General features: G+C 34.3%; 1 protein-coding gene across 1 annotated transcript; it reads left to right on the plus strand.

Moving 5' to 3' along the window:
• The first annotated feature begins 1,309 nt into the window (after positions 1-1,309).
• On the plus strand, positions 1,310-20,105 carry LOC106669619. Its single transcript, XM_014399202.2, has 4 exons — positions 1,310-1,441; positions 8,726-8,791; positions 16,071-16,184; positions 19,700-20,105. Exons 2-4 carry the CDS (start codon positions 8,726-8,728, stop codon positions 19,877-19,879), a joined length of 360 nt encoding a protein of 119 aa, XP_014254688.1. The 5' UTR covers positions 1,310-1,441; the 3' UTR covers positions 19,880-20,105.
• Positions 20,106-27,962: the final 7,857 nt, after the last annotated feature.

Here is a 27,962-nt window from a genome sequence, read left to right on the forward strand (position 1 = left end):
GCAAGGTCGTGAAATCTTAAAAAATCAGAAAAAGTGGAATAACTCCGAAACTGCTAAGATTCGGACCATAGTTAATTAGGACTTTTTGGTTCCATTTTGAACGTAGAATCTACTGGCAAAGTTTGGAACACGAGTAGCGGAACACCCTGTATAGTAGACTGATGGCAGCGTTAAATACTTAGGATAGTTTAAATAACCGCTTCTTCGGTAATTATATGAAAATAAAATTAATATGACAAAATTGAAAAAAATATTATTATTATTTACACGTGCAACTTTAGTTATATTTACACTTTGAATAAAAATAATTAAACAATTGCGTAAAAATAAAAAATGCTTTGATTATGAGGACCAACTAAAATATGTATATGTAAATTTAGTTATAATAAGTAAATTTGGAAAGTCATAGCGTAACATGATAAAATTAACATGGGGGTGACACACCCTCACACACATGCATACGTACATTACTGAGGCAAATCCCTAGGCCATTGTCTCTTCAGCCGATGTTGAAGATTTCCAGGTAGGGTTAGGGTGGAAAGCCGGGCGAAGGGGTTGAAAGGTTCTATTGGAGATTCGGTTTCTCACTCTCTAACTCTCTCCCTCTCACTCGCCTGCTTGCTTTCGCTCTCACTCTATCTTCTCTTCCCCCAATTTTTTTTGTTTTATTTTATTTCAGATGAAACGACGAAAAAATGCATCCATCCATGCACACCCGATGAAACACATCAACCGTAATAACATATTACAATGCTTTTTCGTATAGCTTGGCAGATTTTGAAGATTACAATTTTCAGGAATTGTTTAATAGTGAAAAATACAAATTTATAACTAATTTAAACTTAAAATAATAGCGAAGTTTTCCATTTTTTTAATTTTATTAAATAAAGATTTTTTGCATATTACAATAAAGAACAGTAATCAATAACTACAATTTACTCTATCTTCTCTAAAACGTGAAATAAAATCAAAATGGCTTTATTTATGGGTTTTTAGTAGAAACCGTTCTACGGGTGCAAAAATAGTTAATTTCAAAGTGTTTACAAAATAATTATTGTTTATTAGATAGAAGATGCTTAAGATGCGATTAAAAATGAAATTTTCATAGCTTTTATTTAATTCAGTGAGTGTATAACATACGGGTTATTAAAAAAGCAGTTATCTTACATGATGACACAAAGTATATCCATTTTGCAAATAAAAAACTGTTCATTAAAATCGCCGAAGGGCCGTTTCCTTCAGGAACACCGGCGTGGAAGAGTTCTCATAAGGCCTCCTCCCACTCGTTTGAGATTCGCGCTATAAAAGTCTTCGCCTCCCGTCATCATCCGACACAACAGCATCCAGTAGTGAACAGTGCAGTGCTGACAGACCGCTGTGGATTTTTGGATTTAAGACAGACGGCCAACGTGACAAAGAAGGAAAATCAACATCAGCAGAGGTACGAAGGACCGGCGTTACGGGTTCAGTTTGTGTGATTAGTACGGACAGTCTAAAATTTATATTCATCTTCTAATTTAGATCGAATCAATTAAAATATAATTAAAAGTGTGAAAGAAACTCGAGAAAATAATGTATTACCTATTTTACTATACTGCTGTAATTACACTGCGTTAATTTTCAAACTCTATTTATTGCTATATTACTTTTTTTAGCTGAAAATCTCAACCATCATTACTAGTACTAAATGTATCAATTCTTCACTTTTGACTTATTTAAAAATTAAAGCTTTCCAAATCTATGATATAAAATATAATCTTACATTTTATCAGCATTATTAATATGTCCATTGTATTTACTGTTCTATTGACCAAATTACTACTTTCAATTAATTAATCTTTGTATGTAAGGCTTTGGTTGAAATGAAAAAGTTAATGTCACGAGCGGGATTCGAACCCACATTATTAATACGTTAGTAAAAGTTATATCTGCATCTTCTGAAAATTGAGTATACTTCTTTGACACCTGATATATAGTTTAACACTTCAATTGAAAATTAACAGCACGCTTTATTAACACAGAATTTAACAGCAATAACAACTAGCTTATAGTACCATCAGATTTTTTAACAATATATATACTTTTCACCTATAAATTAATTTTGAAATATTGGTGTCTCGAGTTGAACTTGTGACGGTTTGGCTCCGATCATCTTTGCCCGATGATTCTTGCTTTTTATAAGAGTATATTATTAATGTATAAAATTAATTATAATTATTTTTATACAAAAACATCCGTAATATGATTAACCTTACAGAAGAAAACATTATTTAATTTATTTTTCAAGATAATTTTGTTTAGCTTAGCAATCAACATCCCACTACAACCACGTTTTATTATTATAATACATATTTCATAAACAAAAACATTATAATTGCTTTAAATAATATATATTTTGTTGTTCTCTAGTTTTCCCTGCAGTGTGGAGTGAATTTACATCTAGAAATACCGCACCGTGTTTTACAAAAACATTTCTTTTAACTTAACAAAACATTTGATATTTCACTTTTAAAAAAACTCGCCAATATACCAAGATTTAATTTTATATTAAATGGTAAAGTTTTATGGTTTAAATGCCAACTTGATACGTAAAGAAAGTTCTGGGGGTTTATTAAATATTAGAGTTGCATAAATTAAAAGTGTAATTAAGTGTAAGTGCGTTGGGTTATCAATTTTTCAAATTTATTAGAGCTGTATTCTTTTTAACTTATTTATAATAAAAATATTTAATATTACACATTAAACAACATGCCATTTAGCAAGATTCGGTTTTATATTAGATGATAAAGTTTTATGCTTTAAATACCAACTTGATACTTAAAGAAAGTTCTGTGGGTTTATTAAATAATACAGTTGCATAAATTAAAAGTGTAAGTAGTTTGGGTTATCAATTTTTCACATTTATTGCGGCTGTATTTTTTTAACTTAATTATAAAAAAACATTTGATATTACACATTAAACAACATGCCATTTAGCAGGATTCGGTTTTATTTTAGATGGTAAAGCTTTATGCTTTAAATGTCAACTTGATTCATACAGGAAGTTCTGGGGGTTGATTAAGATTACGATTTTATAAATTAAATATATCAATTTGGATTATTAATTTTTCAGATTTATCGTTCGGCTGGTTTTGTTGCAATATATAATGAAAAATGGTAACAAAGTATCAAATATAATTGTACATTTTGTACATGATCATCAGGAGAATTCATTACAAAAAATTGAAACCGTTTGAATTAAAAAAAATATATATCGACTATTACATTATAAATCAAAGTGACTATATAAATTTGAGTGCATTAAAATTTGAATTAAGATACTTTGATAAATTCACTACTTTCGTGGTCCGCTTGACCAATTAATACATGACAATTAATTAAGGCTTTTAGTTGAGATGAAAAAAAGTTAATGGCACGAGCGGGATTCGAACACACGATCTTCGGCTTGATACGCCGCTGCTCTACCACTTGAGCTATCGTGACCTCGATCCACTTGGACATCAACTTCCTGGGTTCGAATCCCGCTCGTGCCATTAACTTTTTTTTCATCTCAACTAAAAGCCTTAATTAATTGTCATACTTTGATAAGTTTGTTCGACTTCGTGGATAAAATCGTCAAATAAAAAAATTTGCAACTTAGCTGGAAAATGCAAAAACTTAATTTCTGTCATCATGCTACGGCTAATTTGAGTAATGATCATGGATGAACGTGCATAGCACTCAAGGGCAAGTCGGGGATTCACCGGATGGAAAGGATCTTCCTTACCCGGTTGAGGGTAAGACACACGCGAACAGCACACGAACCAATGGTAATTTTCAAAAATACGAAACCTTGAAGCGTTGGTGAGGGAGAAGAATTTACAATTGGAATGAGTGCCCATTTTATTTGTTCAAGAAGAAATTAAAAGTCGTAAAAAGTAAACTTAAATATAAATAAAAATAAACAAAGGGTCAGTTAGTTCTTTGTTTAGGAGAAAAGAAAATATCAGCTTTCTTCCGACTTCACTTGACCCGGCAGTGTTAAAGTTGTTGCTATTCGTTATGGTAGGCGTTTTTAAGATCTTCCTGTTGAAAGATTATAGTTACAGCATGTAAAGTAACGCTTCCGATGATGAGATTTTTCATAAAAACCTTCGAAATACTTGTGGGTGGGGATGAAAATAAATGTCAATAATTATTCATCACCTAAAATCAAAATAACGTGGAAACTTTGCAAAAATCTCTGTCATCACGTATCAAGCAAAAAAAGGGGCACAAATAAGCTCGTTTTAAAGTATTGCATTAGTTTTTCTCAAAATTTAAAAAAAATTGATATCAATATAATCTCATTTGACTGTAGATTATGTTTTTTGCTTATTATGTGTCCTTAGAAAAATTTAATTTTCAATCATGTCCTCAGAAACCAGAAACGTGACTGGGTTAATATTTACAACGTATCTTACTGTTAATCCAGGATCTAAGGACATATTGACTTAAAAAATGAGTCTTTTCCTTCAAACCTTGTTACATTCTGGAGATCATCATAACGATTTAATTGACGTAATTATTAATTACTAAAGTAATTATTATATTAAAGTATTAACATTCCAATTTTATCAAAGTTTGTAAAAAGATTTACAAAGTTTTCACTTCTGATTTTGTAAAGTTTAACCGTTAGCAACGATCAATTTCCAGATAAAAAATTGGGAAAAATCACAAAAATTGACATGATTGTTTTATAAAAGGTATGCATTCGTAAAAATAAGCTGTTGAAATTCAAGTGCAGAATTAAGCCGTGACCTAAATCAACAAAGGACCCAGAAAATGTTTGCTCTAATGTTTCAAGAAAGCGTAGAAAGCTGCAGCAGGCATTTTGATAAGGGTTTCACCTACAATTTCAAATTGAACTTTTAATCGTTTGCAATTTGTATTTATGCAAGCAAATACACAATGCAATATACACCCTGCCTCGGTTCGGTATTGGAGTTTTTTGGTTTTAATCCGTTGTGTTTCGCTGATACAAAGGATATCATTATTTATTCTGTTATAAGCGGTTTTGTCGGGTTATCCTCGTTGTTTTTGTCTGCCAGATGTGTTTCGGTTTTTGCCGGATAGTGTAAATGCTTTGGTGTTTCGCCGCACCCTTTTTATATCCCTGATCGTCAGACCGATATGATCAAAAAAAGCCAAACTACTAAGATGTATATTAATCAAAACCGATTGATCAATCTATTGGGTCACGCTGGTTCACTCACACGCTTTTTCGATTATCACTGAAAATGGCGTGAAGTCAGTGCACCTCAGGACCCTGGGAAATAATCAACAGTTCCATCCACTCGCAGTCCAAACACCGACTTTATTAACTATTAAGTCTCTCTTGGTTATTTTGTTTGTTTTTGTTATTATTTTGTTTTCTTGTGTTGTCTCTTCTGGAGAACAATGACATATTGCACAAACCTCGTTAAGTTTTCCGTTTCCGCTGATTTAAATATTTTGTTGGTATACATTGTCTGGGTTTGTTATAGTTTTCACCCTGTTTGCTTTTAGAGTTTGTTACTTAAAAATCGGTCGTAAAAGGGCCGCTGGAAAGTTTCCTGCCGCTCTTCCAGAGATGGTATTCAGACAATAATCTTATCTGCGGACTTAATGATTTGTCTGCAAGGCTCGGACAATGCTGGCTGTGCTCGTCACGCTTGTCTTGTGTTTCGCAAGTGTTGCAAAGTTCGGAATCGACGTCGAGGCGGTCATTGGTGAAACGGAACCTTTTCCCCGGGGAAGGGTTTCGCGTGTGTTCCCATCAGAAGGGTTCCCATAGCTTTGGCTTGCTCAACTCCACAACATCCCGGTGGATCGAAATCGTTCGCGTCTTGGCAATCGTCCCCACCTGGCGCCGATTGGATATAACGAACGGCGCAACCCTCTCATTATTCACAATTAGCGCTTGTACGGATATCTTTCATTAATTTATGTGCTATCCGCGTCGGAATCTGGCTAGAGTGCGTTAAAGGTCACCTTTGAGTTGGGCAAACCGATCATTGTTTCTTTGTTGTGCATCTCGTCAGCTAAGGATTGGCCGTAAGAACGCTGAAATCTCTCTCGTAATCGAAAAAAAAACCCTTTTCACCTAATTAGCAATGCATTTTCGTTTCTTTTCTATATTATACCTGAGAATTTGATCATTTTTAATCCCATCATTCTTATATACCATAAAATTGGTCAACACCGTATCTGAACTAGATATTTCTCAATAATTTTTGAACAATGAATTGTTCAAACAGTTTTTACTTTATTGCTACAAAGGCTTTTTTATTTTTTCTGTAAAACAATTACAACGGTAAAATTACTGTAAGAACAAAATTGATGTGACAAATATGTGAGGAGAATTCACCCAGGGGTGAGCCTCCTTTAGAAGATATAAATAATGATCACATTTTCTACATTCATTGTCACTACGTAGGTAGATATCACGTGACCATCGCCGTTTCAGTCGACAGATTATCTGGGATGGTAGTGGAACTGAGCTGAAGGACAAGGCATTGGGATGTGTGGAAAGGGATTGATGGAATTTTTCGTAATAGGTTATCACTTCTGGAATATTTAAGTCTCTGTGTGATGAGGTTTGATACATAATAACATAGGTTGACAATTTTTTTTAGGACTTTTGATTGGAATCATAGGATGCGATGGGAGTTCGAATGCTTGGTTGACCATCTGAGACTATAAGTCCACATAGGTTTCAGAACCGTGATTTTAATCTTTGGTCTTGTAATCTTAAGTTTGGATCGTCTGTCGAGGAATGGTGATAACTATGTGTAACGTCTGTCTAGGTGAGTCCCAAGGGGGTAGTGAAATCCTAACTTAAACAGGTGATAGTGTCATATGCCTGGGTGAGAAGTTAATGTATTGGCTCTTCGTTGCAGTTATCTTAATTCTCCACTTTTTGGAGCAAATGTCGAGGCACTGCAAAAGGTTTTGATTTGAGGATTTTGACATGGGGAAAAGATTGCTCTATGGTAAAGGAAGGGTCCAAGAATGCTCCCTTGTGTGACGCCAGCTTGGATAGGATAGATAAACGGTATCGCTGTGCCTTGACTAACTCTGAAGTAACAGTTAGACAGGGCTTCATTGTTAAAACATAAAAGACTGCAAAGAACAAACAAAAACAACAAATAAATTAAATTTCTTTTATAAACTACAAAATTGCCTTCCAGGTACAATATCAATATATATCAAAAATATCAATTAAATCAGTTATATGGGCAGTATTAACAGTTATAAATAACTGTAATTTATTAGGAAAGGATTGGGTTGTTTAACCCAGCCCCGAGGAAATTGAGTACTCTGGACGAGTAGGTGACATCTCCAGTCTAAAAGTAAGTTATTAGAGAGAATAAACTGGGTTCGATCCTGTCCCTAGGAATATTGACCAGACTTCTTTATTTGTGGTGACGTATATATAAGTATTGTATGTTTTATATCTATTCTGCAGTTGACAATATGAAGTACGATTCAGGGGCTGGCAATTTAGAAAATCGATTTATTTTTCATATCAAAGCAAAGAGTCAGTAACAGATTGAGACGGTTAAATGGCTGCAGGCTAAAAAATATGCGTGTAAGACCAGAAAACGAAGTAAAGGTGATGACCTCGGTTGTTTGTCGGCCCTTAAACTTATCACATTATTATTAATTTTATTATTATTTCCCCAAACACATTGTACACAACTGTTTTCCACTATCGTCTCAAGCATTGCCTTTGATGGTTTATTTAAAATTTAGGTTTATCTGAGACTAAATTAAAATGAACCCTTGTTGGGTCATTTAAAAAATTTATAAACGTTCGAAGTCGATAATTAGCAGCATAAAGTAAATGCAATGGCTCAAGATCATGCTAGAAACCGTTAACGTTTAATTTACAAGTAAAATTTCAATAACAAAGTTGGTTTAGTTTCCGTAAGAGGAACTGACGATAATTAAACCACATGGTAAGTTATGTTCAACATATAAAATATGTGCAATAAAAACCAGAAGAATTGATATTTTTCTAAATCTTCTAGATTAAAGTATGATTCTCTTTGAATAATAATATGTAGTTCACTTTAGCAGCATAAAAGGAATACAACTTAAAACTAAAATAAACATTGTGACATAACTTTCGGAGTTACAACTAAATCGCGTGAATCTACTAACGATCCATCTCAGCGGTTGTTTCTTAAATTTCACAATCCTTCACGAAACGATCCCAAACGGGCAAAAACACTCCAGTTGTAGGAAAAGAAGAGGTAAACGAGCATTTTTTTAAGCACATGTTCGTCTATTATATAAGCATCGGATGGACAACGGGGAAATAATCATCCTAACGAGTAGTTTAAGGAGGAGATGCACGTTCGGGCCCGCTCTCCCACGGATTTCAGCCCGGTAACCTCTTGACCAGAGTTCGCAGATACAAAAGGCATTAACTCAGCATCCCCGGACGTTTCACTATTCATAGTTCCATCATCAGGCAAATGTCGAAACGAGAACGCCCGCTGACAAAAGTTTCACGATCCATTAAACCTGAGTCTATGATGGATCAGTGTGGCTCATTTATCATAATAACCATCTCTAATTTTAAAATCAATTCAATATTTCTTAGAAGAAGAATAAAAATATATTTTTTATTTGATGTGTTGTGTTTTGATCTTACATTTAAATATAAAATAAAAACAAATGGAAAATTATTAAATTCACTTTTTTCTTATTTTTTCAGATGGAATCTACATCTTGGACAATCGCCCTTTCTGCCGTCGTCGCCCTCCTCTATGTCCATTGGGCGGTGAGTTGTACCAGCGAATTTAGAAAAAGCTCATATGGAACAACCCAGTTCTTGCAAATCAAAGTGTTATTTTGAGAAGAAAGCTTATTGTTACACTTTCTGAACTGATCGTTCCCTCGTTGTTATTCAAAAAGCGTTCCCGGTTCATCATCAGGACCGGTCGGCTCTCTCGCGAGTACGGTTGTTAAAGTTGTTACGTCTTTGTGTACAATGCAAACAGTTCTCTGTCGCAATCCTTCCTGGGATGCTCTTTATTTGTCTAATCTCGGCAATTAAATTTACCATTGCATGCGCAAAGGTCGAACCTACTCGCAAGGGTCCTGGGAACATATGAAGAACTTAGGCAACCGACTTATATATACATATGTGTGTGCGTGCATGCCTGTTTGTCTTAGATTATAAGAATTATTGGAAATAGTTTAGGACGGGTGTTATCAAGTACAACTACGAAGTCCAAAAAAAAAAGTTTTTTGTTTACTTTTCAACGTTTCATTTATGGAAATATACGTAAAGTTAGTTCTCATGGACCTTTCTTATACTTCTTATACTAAACAGCAACTGGTGTTGCACTAAATTACTGCAAACTTACTTATATAGTTAACATTTGATAAAGATAATATAAAAATATAGCATTATAAACAATTAAATATATCATCCATAAAAATTATATATAAAGTAGACAATACTTTAAATTGTGATTTTCAGAATATAATCAATTTTTGAGTAACATTAAAAAAGACAGAAGCTGAATAGAAAGTTAAAAATAACTTAACTTTCGTCAACAATAATATTTTCGTGCTATATCTATTTACAAGTTTATATAAAACAATATTAAATATTTTATCATAGAAGGATTTTTTAACAATACAAAAATGGTTAATTTTACGATAATATTAACTATTCTCAGATCATGAGATGCGGTCTGGTGTGATGTAGGGGGTTTTTTTTAACGAGGGTTCGCTACAGCAGAGGTTATATCAACCCTCGGGGTACCGGTGTTTTTGAAAAAAAGCCCATTTGTAAGTATGTCGGGTTCGAATGCAGGGCCGCTGGATTCGAACCCAGGACCTTCACCTTACAGTGATGAGCGCCGTGTCAACGCTTAAACCGTTGCGGCCACCGACCACCGACGCCCCTTATGTAGGGTTTAGAAAAACATTTTCTTTATCGTGCCAACGTTTCGATCTTTATTGAGATCATCTTCAGGGCCTGGGATTTATAAAAATTATTTAAATTTTGTTTTAAAGGCCCTGAAGATGATCTCAATGAAGATCGAAACGTTGGCACGATAAAGAAAATGTTTTTATAAAACCTACGTCACACCAGACCGCACTCACGATCTCCGAATAATCATTGAATAACGGTTGCTAAATACCACACATTTCTACACGATAATATTAGCATTCTACAATAATAAATGATACAAACTAAGATAATACTGATAAATCGCGGTTGACACAAAGCCATCTGCTGTTGGGCCAAAGCCCGCCTTATGCAGGGAAAGGTTGCTCGTTGTGTCCCACATAATAGAGGCGTGCCAGGCCTTGGCTCCATACAGAGAGCGTGTAGGCATGCCGCCGAAGTTAAGAATGGTTTTCGGACACGGTAGTGAGTTTCAGGGTCCCCTGGGGAATTGGAAATTTTTTATTGTATATAGAAGTTATGTTATGTGTTTTGTGTTTCTGTGTCTTGTATGAGTGAATGTTTTTATAGGTGTGAATGGGGAGAGGCTGATGGTGTAGTAGCTTCTCCATCGCCTTTCAGGTTGTAAGTGACTGGGGCTGTTGACGGAAATTTTATAAAAATACCCCATCGACCCCAATTTAGATTAGTTTATTAAAGGGGACAGGTAGATGGAGGAATATCGAGTACTCTATCTGCCAAACAAAATGACTGCGATTAATGTATGTTGGTGTGAATGTATTTATTGGTGTGAATGGGGAGGACTGATGGTGAAGTCTCCATCGCCCTTCATGCGTGACTTGGGTCTACGGCGGAAAACTTTTAAAGTACCCCATCAACCCCAAATTAGATTAATTTATTATAGGGAACAGGAGGGATATCGAATACTCACCAAACAGTATGAGTGCGTAAAATGTATATAGATATGAATGTATTTATTGGTGTGATTGTGTAGTGTGTGTTGCAGTATTTTGTAAGAGCTTCGGGGTTGAATGACCAAGCTGTCGGATGCCCCTGTCAAAGAAACTGATAAATAATTAAATGTATTTAATTCATAACTATAAAATGAATTATCTATTAAATGTTGATTAAATATAAGATTCTCAATTTTCATTTTTAATAAATAATCAATTTAGGAGTAACAAAAAACAAGACCGAAGTGTGGTTTAATAGAAACTTATAACTAACAAATCTTTCTTTAACATTAATATTCTGATGCTATGTCTATTTAAAATGTTATACAAAACATTGTTGTTATATCATAGAAGTACGTTTTGGGCTACAGATAATTTATTGTAAATTACAAAATCTGGAGATGTCAGTGGAGCGAAAGTCTCGTATATTCATACATGTGCGGATATGAGCCTGTATAAATCCAATCCAAAAAAAATCTGTAAGTTATTTGTGTTAGTAATCACAGATAACAACCATCTCTAGTTTTCTAACTCAATTTCACAATTCTTGTCTTTTGTTCCTTTTTGGACATTTTCTTCCTTTTATTTCAAATTTATTTCTACATCCATGGTTGGGTGTGATAATTTTGAATTCATAAACCGTCAAGATCAGCATTCAGATTGGTTTAATAATTTATTGCAAATATTGTACATCTCGGCCCTCGCGACAGGTGGTTTCTTTGGGGCTGCTAGGAGCTAGAATCATACTCCAATTATTATTAGAATTATTTCAACAATCATCGCATACAGCATCTTGTCAGTAATCCACTCAGTGTGTGTGTGTGTGTGTGTGTGTGTGTGTGTGTGTGTGTGTGTGTGTGTGTGTGTGTGTGTGTGTGTGTGTGTGTGTGTGTGTGTGTGTGTGAAAAATAGACTATTGATCAATATACAGACATAAGTATAGATAGGTTTTATTTAGGAACACAACTCCAGTTTTCGTCATTTAGTTGACAAAATACATTTTTTCTCGATATAGTATTTAAAATTTGCCAACAAAACTGGAGAAAACCTGTTCGTTAGTGTTGTTGTAAATAAGCGGATTAGCCATAATCGAGTCTTGAATATTTTTTTATTTTAAGTCCAAGAACGCCCAAAAAAGCTTAGAAGATCTAAGACAAAAATTGCAGGTCATAGAAAATTATCCTTATTAACTCTTTCTATAATATACGCTGTAATTCCTTAACAGACGAAATTCTTTACAGCAAAGTAAAAAAATCAATTTTTGAGAAAATATTTTTCAGACAGTGAACCTAACCGTTTGGTATTTCCCACTTAAGCATTCAATATTCACGACTGGCTAAACCAAAATAATTATATTAGTAAATTTTGTTTAAAGAGATAGTTTAACCGAAATAGTATTTTTTTAAATTAAGACAATATGAGTATTCAAAATTTTAAAACATAATATTGGATGGAGGCTCCCATGAGAACAGAAGTATAACACGGTTTTGTAATAAATAAAATCTCATGTTTTTTAATTGACGTCAACCATTAAAGGCACGATATTAAGCCCTCCGTTGCACCACGTACGATTGGCATTTCAAATAATTATCACAGAGGATTTGTAACAATGACTTGGCGGTGTTGTGCCGTGTTGAGTATTCTTAACCTGAGAACCACGGGTTTCTTCGGGTTTCCGGGTAGTTCTCACGACTTGGCACAATGTTCGACTTTTCATAACTCGACCGAGTTGTAAACTGCTAATAACCGAATGGTTCCCATCGCGACTTGCTCAAGAGGCTGGATTTGGGAAATTGGCTTTTCTTGATAACCGTCGTACGTAACTTGTCCATTGTTCTTTGGGCGTGATTTAATTATCTCCACGCCGTGTTAATATAATATCTTTTAAAGCGGAATAATAATAATAAAAGACTATGGTTGGTCAACTTGAATGCAGGCGCTATTGATAACCGTGTAAGGTTCTCATTGCTCATTGATTTTGAAAGCACCTGTGAAAGAGATAGAAAATATTTATGCATTTAACAAGTACATAAATCTACCTGTGTGTTAAATGATCCTTATCGGGTGCAAATTTAATTTTTTACAAATTTTAAATTTAACAGTTTTTGAAAAATTAAGTGGTTAATTTTTTTACCAAAAATTAAATTAAAATTTCTACAAGGATGCCTTTTTAAAGGAAATTTGATGCTCTTTTCAATGTTTTTTCCGCAAAAATGAATAGTTCGAGACCTACGAGTAGATTTATGACGAAAACCGTAGATAGTTCAAAAAAACATAAAATGTTGAATATCTGCGAAAGGGTTGAGAATCGACCTTGGTTCATCGATCTTGCCTGTCTGGAGGTGTGTGGCAAAGTGTGTGACGCGAGCAGCCTGTCACCCTGTATAACTAATCTAATTGAGGGTCGTTGGGGTACTCCATATTCCGCCATCAGCCATCTTATACATGCACGCTAATAAATGCATTCACTCTCAACACACGCTGGGGCACAAAAATATCATTACTATGTGCAATAAAACAACCCTATTTCTTCCAAGAATCGGAAGAGGAGACCCAGACATTCGCTGCCGTACGCAAGCACAATTCTCATATCGGGTGACATTCCTACACGCTCTCTATATGGAACCAAGGAATTGCCCCCTTCAATTAGCGGCACATATGGATTCTCTTTGCATGCCAGACGTATACACGGGCGTTAGCCCCACAGTAAGTGTCTGTGTGTCAACCTCGCATGACTTATTCATAAAAGAAACGAAAACTTCCAGAAAATCTATTTGCAGAGTTAAAGTGCTCCATTACCAAATTATATTATATTGTAGTAATTATTATGTTAATATTAAAAATTAACCATTACCATACGGAACCTGATGTCTATGATGAATTGGTTCCTATGAGCATGTGCTTTTGTATTATAAACAAATATTACACCTGCTGAGGAAGATTTTCTTTTCAGCATGTTTCACATTACATACTTATAAAACATGCATAACTTACAAAAGTTTAAAATGCCCATTGTAAAATTTAGAATTATGAAAAAAGTATAATACGTCATAACACTGATAAAAATTCACTAATTTCGTGGTCCGCTTGACCAATTAATACATTACAATTAATTAAGGTTTTTAGTTGAGATGAAAAAAGTTAATGGCACGAGCGGGATTCGAACCCACGATCTTCGGCTAGATACGCCGCTGCTCTACCACTTGAGCTATCGTGACCTCGATCCACTCGGACATCAACTTCCTATCTCAACCCCACCTTATGAGTTTTCCCTCCTTTTTGCATTTTTCGTAAAGGAGGGAAAACTCATAAGGCGGGGTTGAGATAGGAAGTTGATGTCCGAGTGGATCGAGGTCACGATAGCTCAAGTGGTAGAGCAGCGGCGTATCTAGCCGAAGATCGTGGGTTCGAATCCCGCTCGTGCCATTGACTTTTTTTCATTTCAACTAAAAACCTTAATTAATTGTACTGATAAAAATGTTTAGAATTCATGACAAAGTCCCCAAAGGTCTTCCTACTCCGATTATTGTCCTCTGAGAGCGGGAGTACCAAAGGGCAGCGTACTTGGACCGATCCTTTACCTCTTCTACACCGCAGATGACCCGACTTAACCATCCACCATTCTTGCATCCTTTGTCAACGACACAGCTGTGCTATCCTCTGATCCTACAATACCTTCAGAAGAGCTCACTTGTCTACAAATAGCCAAATGGAGCAAACATTGACATATAAATGAATTAATTAAATTAATGAAACCAAAAGCAGCCTTCATTCACTCTTCGAAGTAAAACCCTTCATATAATATTCCACAATAATACACCCATTCCAAAAACAGACTGCGTCCGTTACCTTGGGTTCCTAGACTCAAGGCAAACTTGGAACAACATACCCAAACTAAAAACTAAAAACCGAAACTAAGCAATGTTTCGGACCAACAAACTATTTACGAGGAAATACTGAAACCAAGGTGGACTGTCGGCCTTCCAATCTTCCAACCCAAAGACCTTAGAACCATAGTCAATGCCCTTACTATATCACAATGACCTCAAAATCCCTCTCGTGTGAAAAGTAATCCGTAAACTTTTTCCCCTATCCACAATAAAGTCTCCTCTCACCCCACTCGAGTTGACCAATCAATATCCAATAGAAACCACCCCTATATTCCATTCAGACGACTGACGAGAACAACAATGGTAACTCCCCACAGACACATTACGTAAGCCATTTGTAAATATTGTAAATCCAGCTCATTACATAATATAAATAAAGAACAGATTGTAATGAATATATATTTTTTTTAAATACGAATTTTTAAAACATATTAACTAGTATTGTGTATTGCCATTCGTGGATGTTTCAGTTACTCAAGTTCATCATAAATTCTCACATCACAAGTGGGTAGGGTTAATTAATTGATAATTATAAACCTAGCTGAAATCATACATATCATGATTAACGGATAAGTACAATGAAAATCCAAACAAAATAGATATTTTTATGAATTAACCGTCAAATAATAAGGAAGAGTAAGGATACGTTGAAACATATATCCTTTATGAAAAATGATATTTATTTATATATTTGTATGACACTAAATTGATATTTTTCAAATGATTTGAAATTAGCCATGTGTGGATTATTGTAGATTTCTTTTTGATTAGTTTGATGATTAGTTTTACTGATACGTACAAATGCCATCCGAAACGAAGTAAGAAGTAGTTTCATTAAGAAATGTGTAACGCTGACTTACCTTGAATAATTCAAACATTCGAAAACTGATATATCACGAGTTTTTTAATTAAACTGGTCCTCGTTACACAACGGTCAAGTATTTTGAGTAAATCACGATTTGGGAAACGTCTTCAATCCATCTTCTATTGACTCTCCCTCAAAGTTCAAACTTTTGCAATCCGTTATCTTGTCGCTTATTACCAATAAGGTTGAAATCTTCGGAAAATGTTACAACTTCAGAACGAGCCGAAACGTCATCATTTTCATGTAAATGAACAGCCTTATCGCCAAATCTGTAGAGCCCCTTGATATCACTCAATCAATAAAAAATAATACAGAATAATTAAATTTCATTAACATAAATAATTTGAATGTATATTATAAAACTTTTTCTATTATGGCGAAAGTACTCTTGCGAACAGTAATCTAATCATTTTTTAAACTTTGCTTAGGCAAGTCAAGGAGCGCTTGAATACCCAACTTACAACGAGGTGCCACAGGGTCTCATGTTTTCCTGCAGCTCCCGCCCCCCGGGCTACTATGCTGATCCTCAAGCTCAATGTCAAGTAAGTTTTAAAATATTTCTTTTCCAAATCCAACTGCGGGCTGGTCTCAATTGTAGCTGGTTCTAAAAACGATTTTTTATCGTAATTATTAATTGATGAATTCTCTATTTTGCATCATTGGAAAAACATCGTATGATACTAAAATTCAAAAACACAAAACATCTATTAACTTCTTATGTACCAAATAGATTATTGTCTATCTTTAGATAAAATCCTAGAGCGGCTCCTTCTAAAACAGACCAATTCTAGATTCCCAGCAATTCATACTCGATCACCAGTTAGCTTTTACTTTCTCATTTTTACCATAGGACAGTGTCAATGCGTAGTAGATGTAATCTCTTTTCCCCTTGAAATGGGAAAATACAGCTCTCATTCGACGTGGCTCAGGCCTTAGGAGTAATGGTAGTGGCATCTTGGCTTGCTGTTGCTGCTTAAGGACTTACTTCAATCTGATCACTGATCCTACTTGTACCATCTTATCGAAGCCGGAGTCTCACAAGTGCGTCCTAATCCCCGTGCTTAACCAGATAGTCTCATACTTATCCAGTCCATTCCTCCCGTACCCGTTACAGTAATGGTACAGAGCTAAGAGAATTAAATTCAACAAATCAATACATATTACTTTCACCCTCCACAGGTACTACCACTTCAGTAATTTTCCCTACCAAACTACGTGCGAATCATAGAGATGTACCTAGACTATCGTGGAATTCACATAATGGACTTAAAAGACTAAAATTGATGAGACGTTGCAACACAATTTCGACAATACTTTTTTGGTTTTGTTTGTGTTTCCACGATTTGGATAAAACGGGCTATTTGACTACATTTCACATCATCAAATAGTTCAGAGATCAACAATACTTACCAAAAGATTATATCATTCACTAACAAACCGTTGATTTATAATATCATATAACCTACCTGGACAAATAACCTAGAACTTTGATTTTTTGCCGAGCGTTGCAACATACGAAGAATTCAAAAAACCCAATCCAAAATAGAGAAAAATCCTGAATGCTCCGTTCTCCGTATCCAATGAAACCATCTACAACGCTTTTAATACACCCTACGCACGTAACACCATACTAGCTGTCCCGGTCAACCTGAATCCGCTCATTGAACAACTCTCATGCCACCGAATTCTCTCAAATCCACCACATAAAATAGAGAGACAATGGCCCAAAGATTTCCTGTCGAATGATGTTGCTTAGAGGGAAAAGTAGTACAATGTAATTAGTAGTGCTCCCAATGAGTAGTTTTCCACTCTAATTGTTTCATATTTTCATTCTTCCCAGCTTTATTCGATAAATTAAAAAAAAAAAAAAAGAGTTTAAAAACATATCTCTCCTACGTGTGGTTTGAAGAGAAATATTTTGGTTTGTACATATTCAGAAGACAAAAATATTTTACAAGCTGTTAGGTTTTTAAGTGCCTGCATTGAAGCGCAACGCTAACACGCACGGCACACCTCTCCAGCGTAATTGTCTAAGTAAACAATCATTGTTTTGTGCATTCGTACGAATAATTTACTAAATATGTACTTGCATCTCAAACAAAAATTTTACAAAAGACATTTGTACACATTAAGTTGTTGAGGTAGAGAAGAAATAAGAAAAAATCTAGACTGTTTTATTTTAAAGTTCGTTTAACTTAACAAATTTATCTCTTACAAGTTTTGTCTTTGTATTGAAAATTTCTCTGCCTTTGGACTGAATTCAATGTTAAAAGTTTATTTTTAAAGAACATTTTAAAAGTTTCCCGTTTTTGCTAGCTAAAATAGTTTTAATATAATTAATTTAAACAACAGTTCATCAAGCAATGTTAATGTTTTAATTATAAAGAAATGTTTATCGTTTACAACCAAAATTAATTTTTGCTACTATCTATTTTTCTGTCGTCTGTTTCTCCCTGTCTCTCCTTTGACTTTATTCACTTTTCTCACACTCTCTCTTTCATTTTTTTTCTCTCTCTCTTTCTCTCATTCTCTCTCTCTTTTTCTCACTACAAATACCCAACGACTGAGGTTGCTCGAAAAGATACATATATCAATTTTCTATATATCTATTTCTCACTCAATTTATCTATGTATATAATTCTTTAATTCTTTTTCACAAAAACAGAGCGAAAAAGAACTATACATTTATGCAAAAATAACAAGGATAATAGGAATAAAAGCGTCATAAAAGCGTATTTTATCAAATATAATGAAATGAATTTTTAAATGTTTTAATGTTTAATGAAGTATGAAACATAAACCACGAACACACAAACGCCCTAGCACATTTCTCAAGTGCTTTAATTATATATATTTGCCAAACTGTTAAAATTATTATTGAATTATTAAAACTTCAATCACAGTAGATTTTTAACAAAGCCCCTTTAAAATATTAAATTCTAATAGCCAAATTCTCTTAAATTAAATGTATCGAATAAAATTTTTAATTGTTTTGATGAGACAATTTAAATAAACCTTTCGCCTGAAAACAATGCTTTATTGTGAAGCGCCTGAATTACGATGTTACTCTAACCCGCACAACAGGTCTAATTTGCGGGGTTGCCGATGTTACTTTAATTCAGAGAAGAGCGTCGTTAATCTATTTCTTCTTTTTTATTTCTTTATATTATTTTTTATTTTATGTTATTTCTTATTCTCTCTCTCTTTTTCTAACTATCAAATACCCAACGACTGAGGTTACATATTTCAATTTTTGATATATCAATCTTCTATATATACATTTGCCACTCCATTTATCTATGTATATAATTCTTTAACTCTTTTTCACAAAAACAGAGCGAAAAAGAACTATACATTCATGCAAAAATAGCTAGGATAGTAGGAACAAAAGCGTCATGAAAGCATATTTTATCAAATATAATGAAATTAACTTTTTTAATGTTTTAATGTTTAATGAAGTATAAAACATAAACCACGCATTTAAACCACAAACAAACGCACTAGCACATTTCTCAAGTGGTTTAATTATATCTATTTGACAAACTATTATTCAATTATTAAAACTTCAATCACAGTAGATTTTTAACAGAGCCCCTTTAAAATATTAAATTCTAATAGCCAAATTCTCTTAAATTAAACGTTCATAAATTTTTTTTGTATTGGCTTTATAGCCATAAACCATGTGTAGCCATGCCGCAGCCAACAGCCGGAATGGGGGGAACCCGTCTACCCTCAACAATTCGCCTTAAAACAATGCAGTATTGTGAAGCGCCTGAATTGGGAGGCTACTCTAACCCGCACAGCAGATCTAATTTGCGGGCTTGCCTATGTTATTTTAATTCAGAGAAGAGCCATTTTGTTGTTAATCTATTTCTTCTTTTTTATTATTTAGATTATTTTTTAGTTTATGTTATTTCTTATTTTACTAATTGAATAATAAAACAAAGTCGTTAATATGTGTGCATGATTATTATAGTATGTATTAAACAGGCGTTGAACTCTTGGTTAATAATAACTTCATCAAATAAACATAATGAAAAATTCTTCTATTTTCTAGGTGTGGCACTGGTGCCTTCCGTCCGGGGCGATGTACAGCTTCCTCTGTCCCAACGGAACCGTCTTCAACCAAGCTGTCAGGGTGTGCGACTGGTGGTTCAACGTCGATTGTCCATCATCCCCGGATCGCTATAACGTAAACGATGACCTCTACCGCGACGCCAAAGGCAATTACATCTAGTGTCAACTAGTGCCAAGAGATCGAGTTCTAATACCAAAAGGAACAAAAGTTCCTTGTCCAACGTTACCAACGGCAGAATCATAAATTTATTTACTTTGATATTTGTAACATACAAGTTTCCCATGAAAACCGAAAGGTTTATCCTTATTTTAAACCATATTTTGTACCTAAATATGTTGACATTTTTTATACATACTTTTTTTTGTAATTTGTAATTTATGTTAAAATATATAGGAATTTAGGGTGTAGCTTTGTAAAAAAAGATTGCTTCCCTTATTTGCGAAAGAAAAGTCATATTCGAATGTTTAGGGCGAGGGGTAAATACATTATGGCTTAATATTTTAGGCTTGCGACTTATGTCTTATTAGTAAAGTAAAGTGATTATGATAATAGAAATAATTAATAATTTGAATTTGCAATGGAATTTAAGCTCAAGCTCATCAAGTATTTTAGTCCATTCACACTTGATCCAAAATTAGTATTACTTGTCCTTGTAATAAAGCGAGCAAGTACATTTATTAAACACAATGATATACAAATTACTTCTTGTTATTTTTGACATTAATGTTGTTTCTATTTTTAAAAATTATTGGTCAAATTACAAATTAAATACGTAAAGGTTTATAATATTATTATCTTAATTCTTGTAATATGTATAAACAATTTTGTATCATTGTGATTTTACACAAGTCGTATGTCCTTCGTTTGAGATATTATCAAGGCTAAAATAGCGGGATTTTCGATTAATTTATTTTTAAATGACACATACATGGGAAAACAAGACCGATTCATTTTTTCCTTTAATTGGAAGTGAAAGGGGAAATGACTGCGTCCAACCTCCAATATTTTCCATCGTATAATTACAATTTAAAAAACGTTTCCCGGATGCGAATTTAAATACCAACTTTCAAATTTGATATTTAAAAAGAAAAATATTAAAATAATGAATACGGTGATTTGTATGTCTCTCTCAATAACCCGAACTAATTGCTGCAGGATTATTATTCGGATTACGGAATATTCGATTTAAAGAGGGTGTTAAACAATATACATATGTACAAAAAAAAATTCAACAACACTTTATTGTTTTGCATATTATTGAATATACAAAACGTTAAACCTATTAGAATACGTGTATCGTGTTAATTTTTCTTTAAAAAATCAAGGTTTTTTGTAAGAATGGTTGTATATGCATGAGATGGAATGTCAACTTTGTATACTTATAACAGCATGGAATTATTACTGCCCAGAAGAATACCAGCATGGATAGGCCTATATGCCTAGGAGGAATAGCCTTTAATTCTTTAACAATTCGGAAAAACCCATCAATAAACTGTGAAGGATGAAACAGGTTGAAAAAAAATATGACTTAAATATGAATAACAATCCCGGGAGTCAAACTCGATCAAAAACTTGGCGTACGTCAACAAAAGCACGGTAACAGCACTTTCCCATCTCAAGGGAGGAGATGTCTACGCCGCGATGATGTTGAGTGGCAGGCTCGAAACCAAATCGATAGTCAGGAATTATATTTTATGAATTTAGAGTAGAAGAATTCTTTTTAAAGGAAGTCTTTCTCAAGTTGGTAGTACATTTATTGGTCTATATAAATTACAATGTGTTGGTTATTTTGGTTTTAGGAATGTGTCCAAACTATAGGGAAGTACGTACGAAGAAGAGGATAGATTAAATAAGTTATGGATATGGTGGCTCTTTTGGGGGGATGTTACAGGATTTATTTATTAGTTTATTATCTATACATTTAACTCAGATCAATACAAATTGTCCTAATTAAACAAGTGTAACTCTTTGTTCGATAATTTGTTGAAAGAGAGTGAGGAGGGAGAGATGTATAGAGATTTTGTTTGCTTCTGATTCATTATATACAGGGTGTCCTTTTTAGATGGCCCTGCTGCATTACTCTTGGACAAAAGGCAATATGAAAAAAATGTGTTTAATACTTTTTCGTCTAGTTTCATTTTTTTACCTTTTTTGGGCACCTAAAGCCCAGTTCAACTTCAAAATTTCAAATACGACCCTATACACCTTGGCAAATCATTTGAAAAGAATATTTACTCTGATAACACTGATGCAATCGGATTTTAAATTGGTCAAAAAATGAAAGTTTAAAAGTTTGAAAAATCCCATTTCGTTGTTAATTCCAATAATGTGCTTCTTCACTAAAGTAAACGCCTTTATTGTCATTCGGTCATTGTTTGTCAAACTCGCATTATGAGAGTAAATCTTAATTCCTGGAAATAAATTAATTAATCAAATAATAAAGAAATAATTCGAAGAGAACATTTTTCTGTTCAACAGCGAGTTTATATGATTTATTGATGGTGGTATTGCGCGTCTGCAGTCGGGTTGTACTCCCGGAAATTGCCTGATCGCCTCAGAGTAAACCACAAAACGTTTATTCGTGTTGCTCGCAATATGAGGAGATACGGACCAGTTGCTAATATTGAGGAAGAGCTGAAAGGGTTGTAGGTTTAAAAAAAAATAGAGATGTACTCTGGACTTACAATTTTAAGCCGTATCGCCCTCATCTTGCCCATCGACTTCGAGACTCTGATTATGACGGGCGTCTAACGTTCCTTGCACAAATGTCGATTTGGGAGGCTAAAGAAAACGTTTTTCCATCATCCTATGGACTGATGGCACACTAAACCGTTGTAATTTTCGAACTTGGGCAGAGGAAAATCCGAAAATTTTGTACTCTTTTCATCATAAGGTGGTTCACAGTATCAATGTTTGGTGTGGACTTCGCGGAAATAAATTAATTAGGCTTTATTTCTACGAAAATAATTTAAATGATGCTCGGTACCTCAATTTTTTGAGGGAGGTTTTACCAACATTATTAGACGATGTTCCTCTGCAACAACGTCATAGAATGATTCTCCAACTTTATGGATGCCCGGCACTCCATTCTTTGCAGATGAGACTTTATTTGAATCCTCACTTCCGGAAAGATGGATAGGACCTCATGGACCGATCTGTTGGCCTCCTCGGTCCCGATTTAACTCCACTTGATTATTTTCTGTGGGGCCATTTAAAACAACAGGTCTACGCCAATCATAACCAACCAACCTCAGTTGAAGAAGTGCGACAAAGGATAGAAAATACTTGTCAATCCATCTCCCCCAACTCTATCGCTCTGAGCACCGACGAAGAGTGGTTAAAAAGAGCAAATTTTTGCATCTTTACGCAGTAAGTTCGAACATGAAAAGTGATTAATAAATAACAAACCAAATTACTTTTTGCCCTTTGAAATTTTTTGATCAATTTAATCAGAGATTTGATCAATTTGATCAATCCGACTGCACCATTGTTTTCAGCGTGAAAAGGTGCTTTAAAATGATGCGATACGATGTATAGCGTCATATTTGAAATTTTTAAGTTGAATTAGACCTGTGGACCCTGTATAATTTTTTTCGAAAAAATGTAAAAAAAAATTGAATCTAGACTAAAAAATTATAATTTTTTTATAGCGTCATTGGTTCAAGAGAAATTCAGCCGTGCCATCAAAAAGAACACCCTATATGTACATATACAGGGTGTTCAGCTACTTGTATTACAAACTTTGCCAGTAGATTCTACAATCAAACTGGAACCAAAAAGTCCTAAATAATTATGAACCGAATCTCAGCAGTTTATTCCACATTTTCTGATTTTTTTAGATTTCACGACCTTGCTTCAAAAAAACAATGATAACTCCAAAACTAAAAGATTTTGGACAAATCCGTTGGTACCATTGAGAACTACGTTGAATTTTCAATAAGATGTGATCAATACTAAAGCTGATAAGTTGGTGAAATAAGCGTTTTAGTAGCTAGAACTTTGAAAAATTATTTTTTACTTTTTCCTTTGTAGTGGAGTGTTTGCTTTTTTAATTACTTTTTTCAAAGATAAAGAAATTGATGAAGGAAAGGAAAAAAACCGTGGTTGACGGATTGGTAAGGTGGAAGATTTAAAAAACTTAAGGAAATATTGAATGAATTTATTGAACGTTTTTTAATTTGGGTTCGCAACTGAAATAGTGCACGAGTTTATTTATTTACCAAGACGATTGCAACTTTACTTTAAGGATTATTGTATTCTTATTCCCCGGAATAAAAGAGTTTTAAGATACAAAACGTTTTTAGTTATCTATGGTAAAACTAAGGCTACTTTTTTTTAATTTTTCCACCTTAGCAATCCTTCAACCACGGTTTTTTTCCTTTCCTTCGTCAATTTCTTCATCTTTGAAAAAGAGTAATTAAAAAAGCAATTGCACCACTAGAAAGGGTATTGAGTGGAGTACGTTTGCTGAAATTTGTTGGTCTCTAGGTTTGGAAATAGTAGCTTAAAATCACCATACTACGTTTTTCAAATAGAAAAAAAATATTTTTCAAAGTTCTGACTACTAAAACGCTTATTTCACCACGGTTTTTTCCTTTCCTTCATCTATTTCTTTATCTTTGAAAAAAGTAATTAAAAAAGCAAATACTCCAGTACAAAGGAAATAGTAAAAAGTATTTTTCAAAGTTCTGGCTAATAAAACGCTTATTTCATCAACTTATCACTTTAGTACTGATCACATCTTATTGGAAATTTAACGTAGTTTTCAGTGGTATAAACGGATTTATCCAAAACCTTTTAATTTAGGAGTTATCATTGTTTATTTGAAGCAAGGTCGTAAAATCTTCAAAAATCAGGAAAAGTGGAAACTCCGAAACTGCTGAGATTCGTACCATAGTTAATTAGGACTTTTTGGTTCCATTTTAAATGAAGAATCTAAGTTTGTAGCACGAGTAGCCGAACACCCTGTTTATGTGTCGTATTTTACATAGTGACGCATTATGGAATAAGACTTTACATTTGTTAGCCTAGAGCTTTCTCAGGAAGAACCCTCCTCGAACTACTTCCAGCATTGCCACGCGCTGATATGCGCGACGGTGTCTGTTCGAATTTCAAAAATTTCAAGGCAAGCCGAAAGGAAGCGGCTTTCGTTGCCGGTTGCAAAACGTTACCATTTCTCCTTCCCGCTGAACGAGGAAGAAATTAACGCCAGGAAGCCGAAAGACGTCCCAATGCCGCGTGTCCAAGGACGACTGCCACGCCCGAATTAGCCACACCTTTCATAACAGTACCGTTATGTCAAAGATAGTGTCGAGACGTCAAACATCTTCGCGACAAACTGTTTATTTCATCATATTTAAGTTAACTGACAGATAGTTGAGAAACATCAATAAAGGCGGTTTGGGTGTAACATTTAAGCAGTGGCCTAGATTAGGTCATCAGGTCTTTGTGTGACACGTTATGCTGATTAATGTTTTCTTTTTCGACTAAAACAACTTAAATATTTGAAATTTAACTTCAAGCAGCGTTGTAATAAAAAAATATTGACTTATTTTCCGATTATAGGTAACAGATTAATCTAATTAACCAACAAAATTTTAAGTTTGGGCCATAATAATGTTGAAAGGTAGTTTTCACGGTTTCTTGTTTGTGTTGTTCATTGAGTATACAGATTTAAAATTATTCAAATTAATATTAATTATCTTCAGCTTAACCCGTGTTTTTCTTAGCTCCCTCGAGAAACTTAGAAGTTTTTTATTCTTCTTAATTGCATTTCGGACAAGTGGTAAAGCCTATTGAAAAATTATTTAAATAAGTACATTATATAACTTATAACTGTATGTGAAAGTGATTATACTATTACTAGGATTAATAAATTACAGGCTTCAACGAACATTTTCTCAAGATAAGCACCATGGTAATTAACATTTTTTATAACCAATAGATAGGAAAACTTTAGGCAATTTTATTATAAATCGTTAAAATTGTTTAATGAAGGCTTAAATAACGTCGTTGTTTAAAAAAAAATACACAGAATGACTGGATTGTTAAACATTGATAAATGTGTTTTTCTATACACAATAGATTGACTTTCTACGTTGGAATTGTGCAATGAAACGCTGCCTCAATTATGTCAGCTCAGATCAATTTCAGTAGGAAACCGCTTTTTGTGGCGAGTACGGTCGCTAGGAAGTTATATACTTGTACAATTTTAAAACCGGAATGGTATATTATCACCTAAATAGCTTCAAAAATTAAAAAAACCGCAAGCGTTACGATACAAATAACGTCCAACGATATTTAAACTTTCGTCGAAAATATAAGGGGAAATTTTGAAATTTAAAACCGTTTTTATATCCAAAATTATACAAAGTACGACCCGGAGGAATTTGAGATTTTGCATGTTTCAACAAAAAAAAGAATAGAGATTGAAGTGTATATAATAACCCAAGCTCAGTGAGGAACCTTAGAGTATTAGGAATGCATACTGAGAGGTGGCCACCTCTGATATTTTTAATTATCTCTCAGACAATCCTCCATTGATTACCACACAACAATATTTGGTTGTTTTAAAGAATAAGAGTTAAATAAAACAGATATGAAATATCTCACGTGTGTTTACAATTGGATTTCGTAAATAAATCTTTGAATAGTCAATCTCCTCTTTGTTTTATGTAAAGTTTCATTCTAACAATTAATTAAGGTTTTTAGTTGAGATAAAAAAGTCAATGGCACAAGCAGGATTCGAACCCACGATCTTCGGCTAGATACGCCGCTGCTCTACCACTTGAGCTATCGTGACCTCGATCCACTCGGACATCAACTTCGTACCTCAACCCCACCTTATGAGTTTTCCCTCCTTTTTTGCCATTTTTCAAATGTCGTGTAATCGGAGGTGGGGTTGAGATAGGAAGTTGATGTCCGAGTGGATCGAGGTCACGATAGCTCAAGTGGTAGAGCAGCGGCGTATCTAGCCGAAGATCGTGGGTTCGAATCCCGTTCGTGCCATTGCCTTTTTTTCATCTCAACTAAAAACCTTAATTAATTGTAATGTATTAATTGATCAAGCGGACCACGAAATTAGTGAACTTCATTCTAACGTTCCGATAATTTCATTTTTTTAAGTTGTACCATTTGTAAGTTTTAAATTTGGTTGAGTGATGGCTTTAAGTGATACAGATTTGGCTGGAATCAAAGTTGGAAGGTAGAATTGAAGCGCATTTGATGGCGCTACTGTCCAAAGGGTATTCCATTGCTACCAACATACTGGAGGTTACTCAATAAGGCATGAATCAGGTCGCTATAGTGTCACATCTCAGAAAGATGATTGTTTTATTGTTTCGAATGTACTCCTTAATGGGCTTCTACCGCTGTTGAGAACAAACAACGACTTCAGTATGTTTAAAATGTCAGTTTACGCACTATAAGGCGTACTTTCAGGACCTGGATTACGGGCAAGAAGGCCTGCCACTGGTCCAGAACTTCTGACAAGGCACAGTACAGCTCGTGTAAGTTTTAAATGAGTAAGATTGTGGTCCGATTTTAATGTTTGATAGAGTTATAAAATTTCTTTAAAACACCTAGGTTAAGTTTTGCAAGATATCACACCAATTGGTATGAGCAAGATTGAACTAACATCTTGTTTTCGGATGTGACAAGGTTTTTTTGAGGTCTTGTGACGGCTCAGAGAGGATTTGGACAAGAACAGAAGACCGATATATCCCCGCAAAGTTTTCTCTCTGAGAGAAGCTATGGAGGTGGTGGTATGGTTTGGACGGGTATTTCTGTGGAAGATAGCACAAAGGTATCATCGCGAGTTCCCTAACAGTTGCGAGATACATCGAACATTGTGTCATCAGACGAAGTTGATCCTTATACGCCACTAATTAGCGACGCATGACAATGCAAGGACCCACATAGCGTTGATCACTACTTGGAACGGGTGCAATTCAACGATTGGAATGGCCAGCATATAGTCTTGACTTAAACCATATCGAAGTCGCCCAGTGATTCCAGAAAATTTGCAGGAATTAAGAAGGCGCTGTTGGAGGAGTATGGAAATATTCCACAGCATACATTCAAAAACTCATTAAAACGATGCCATCAAAGCAAGAGGAAAGTATGAATGTTTTCTGAATATTTTGTTCATTGTTTCCAAAACAACATTTTTGGTAAAAATGTTTTATTAATTTTTTTTTAATTTGTATACATCTTACATTTTTCTTATAAAATATCCAGTAAA

The sequence above is a fragment of the Cimex lectularius genome, unplaced genomic scaffold (genome assembly GCF_000648675.2).
Source record: "Cimex lectularius strain Harlan isolate CLEC.00 unplaced genomic scaffold, Clec_2.1 scaffold8, whole genome shotgun sequence".
Classification (NCBI taxonomy): Eukaryota; Metazoa; Arthropoda; class Insecta; order Hemiptera; family Cimicidae; genus Cimex; species Cimex lectularius.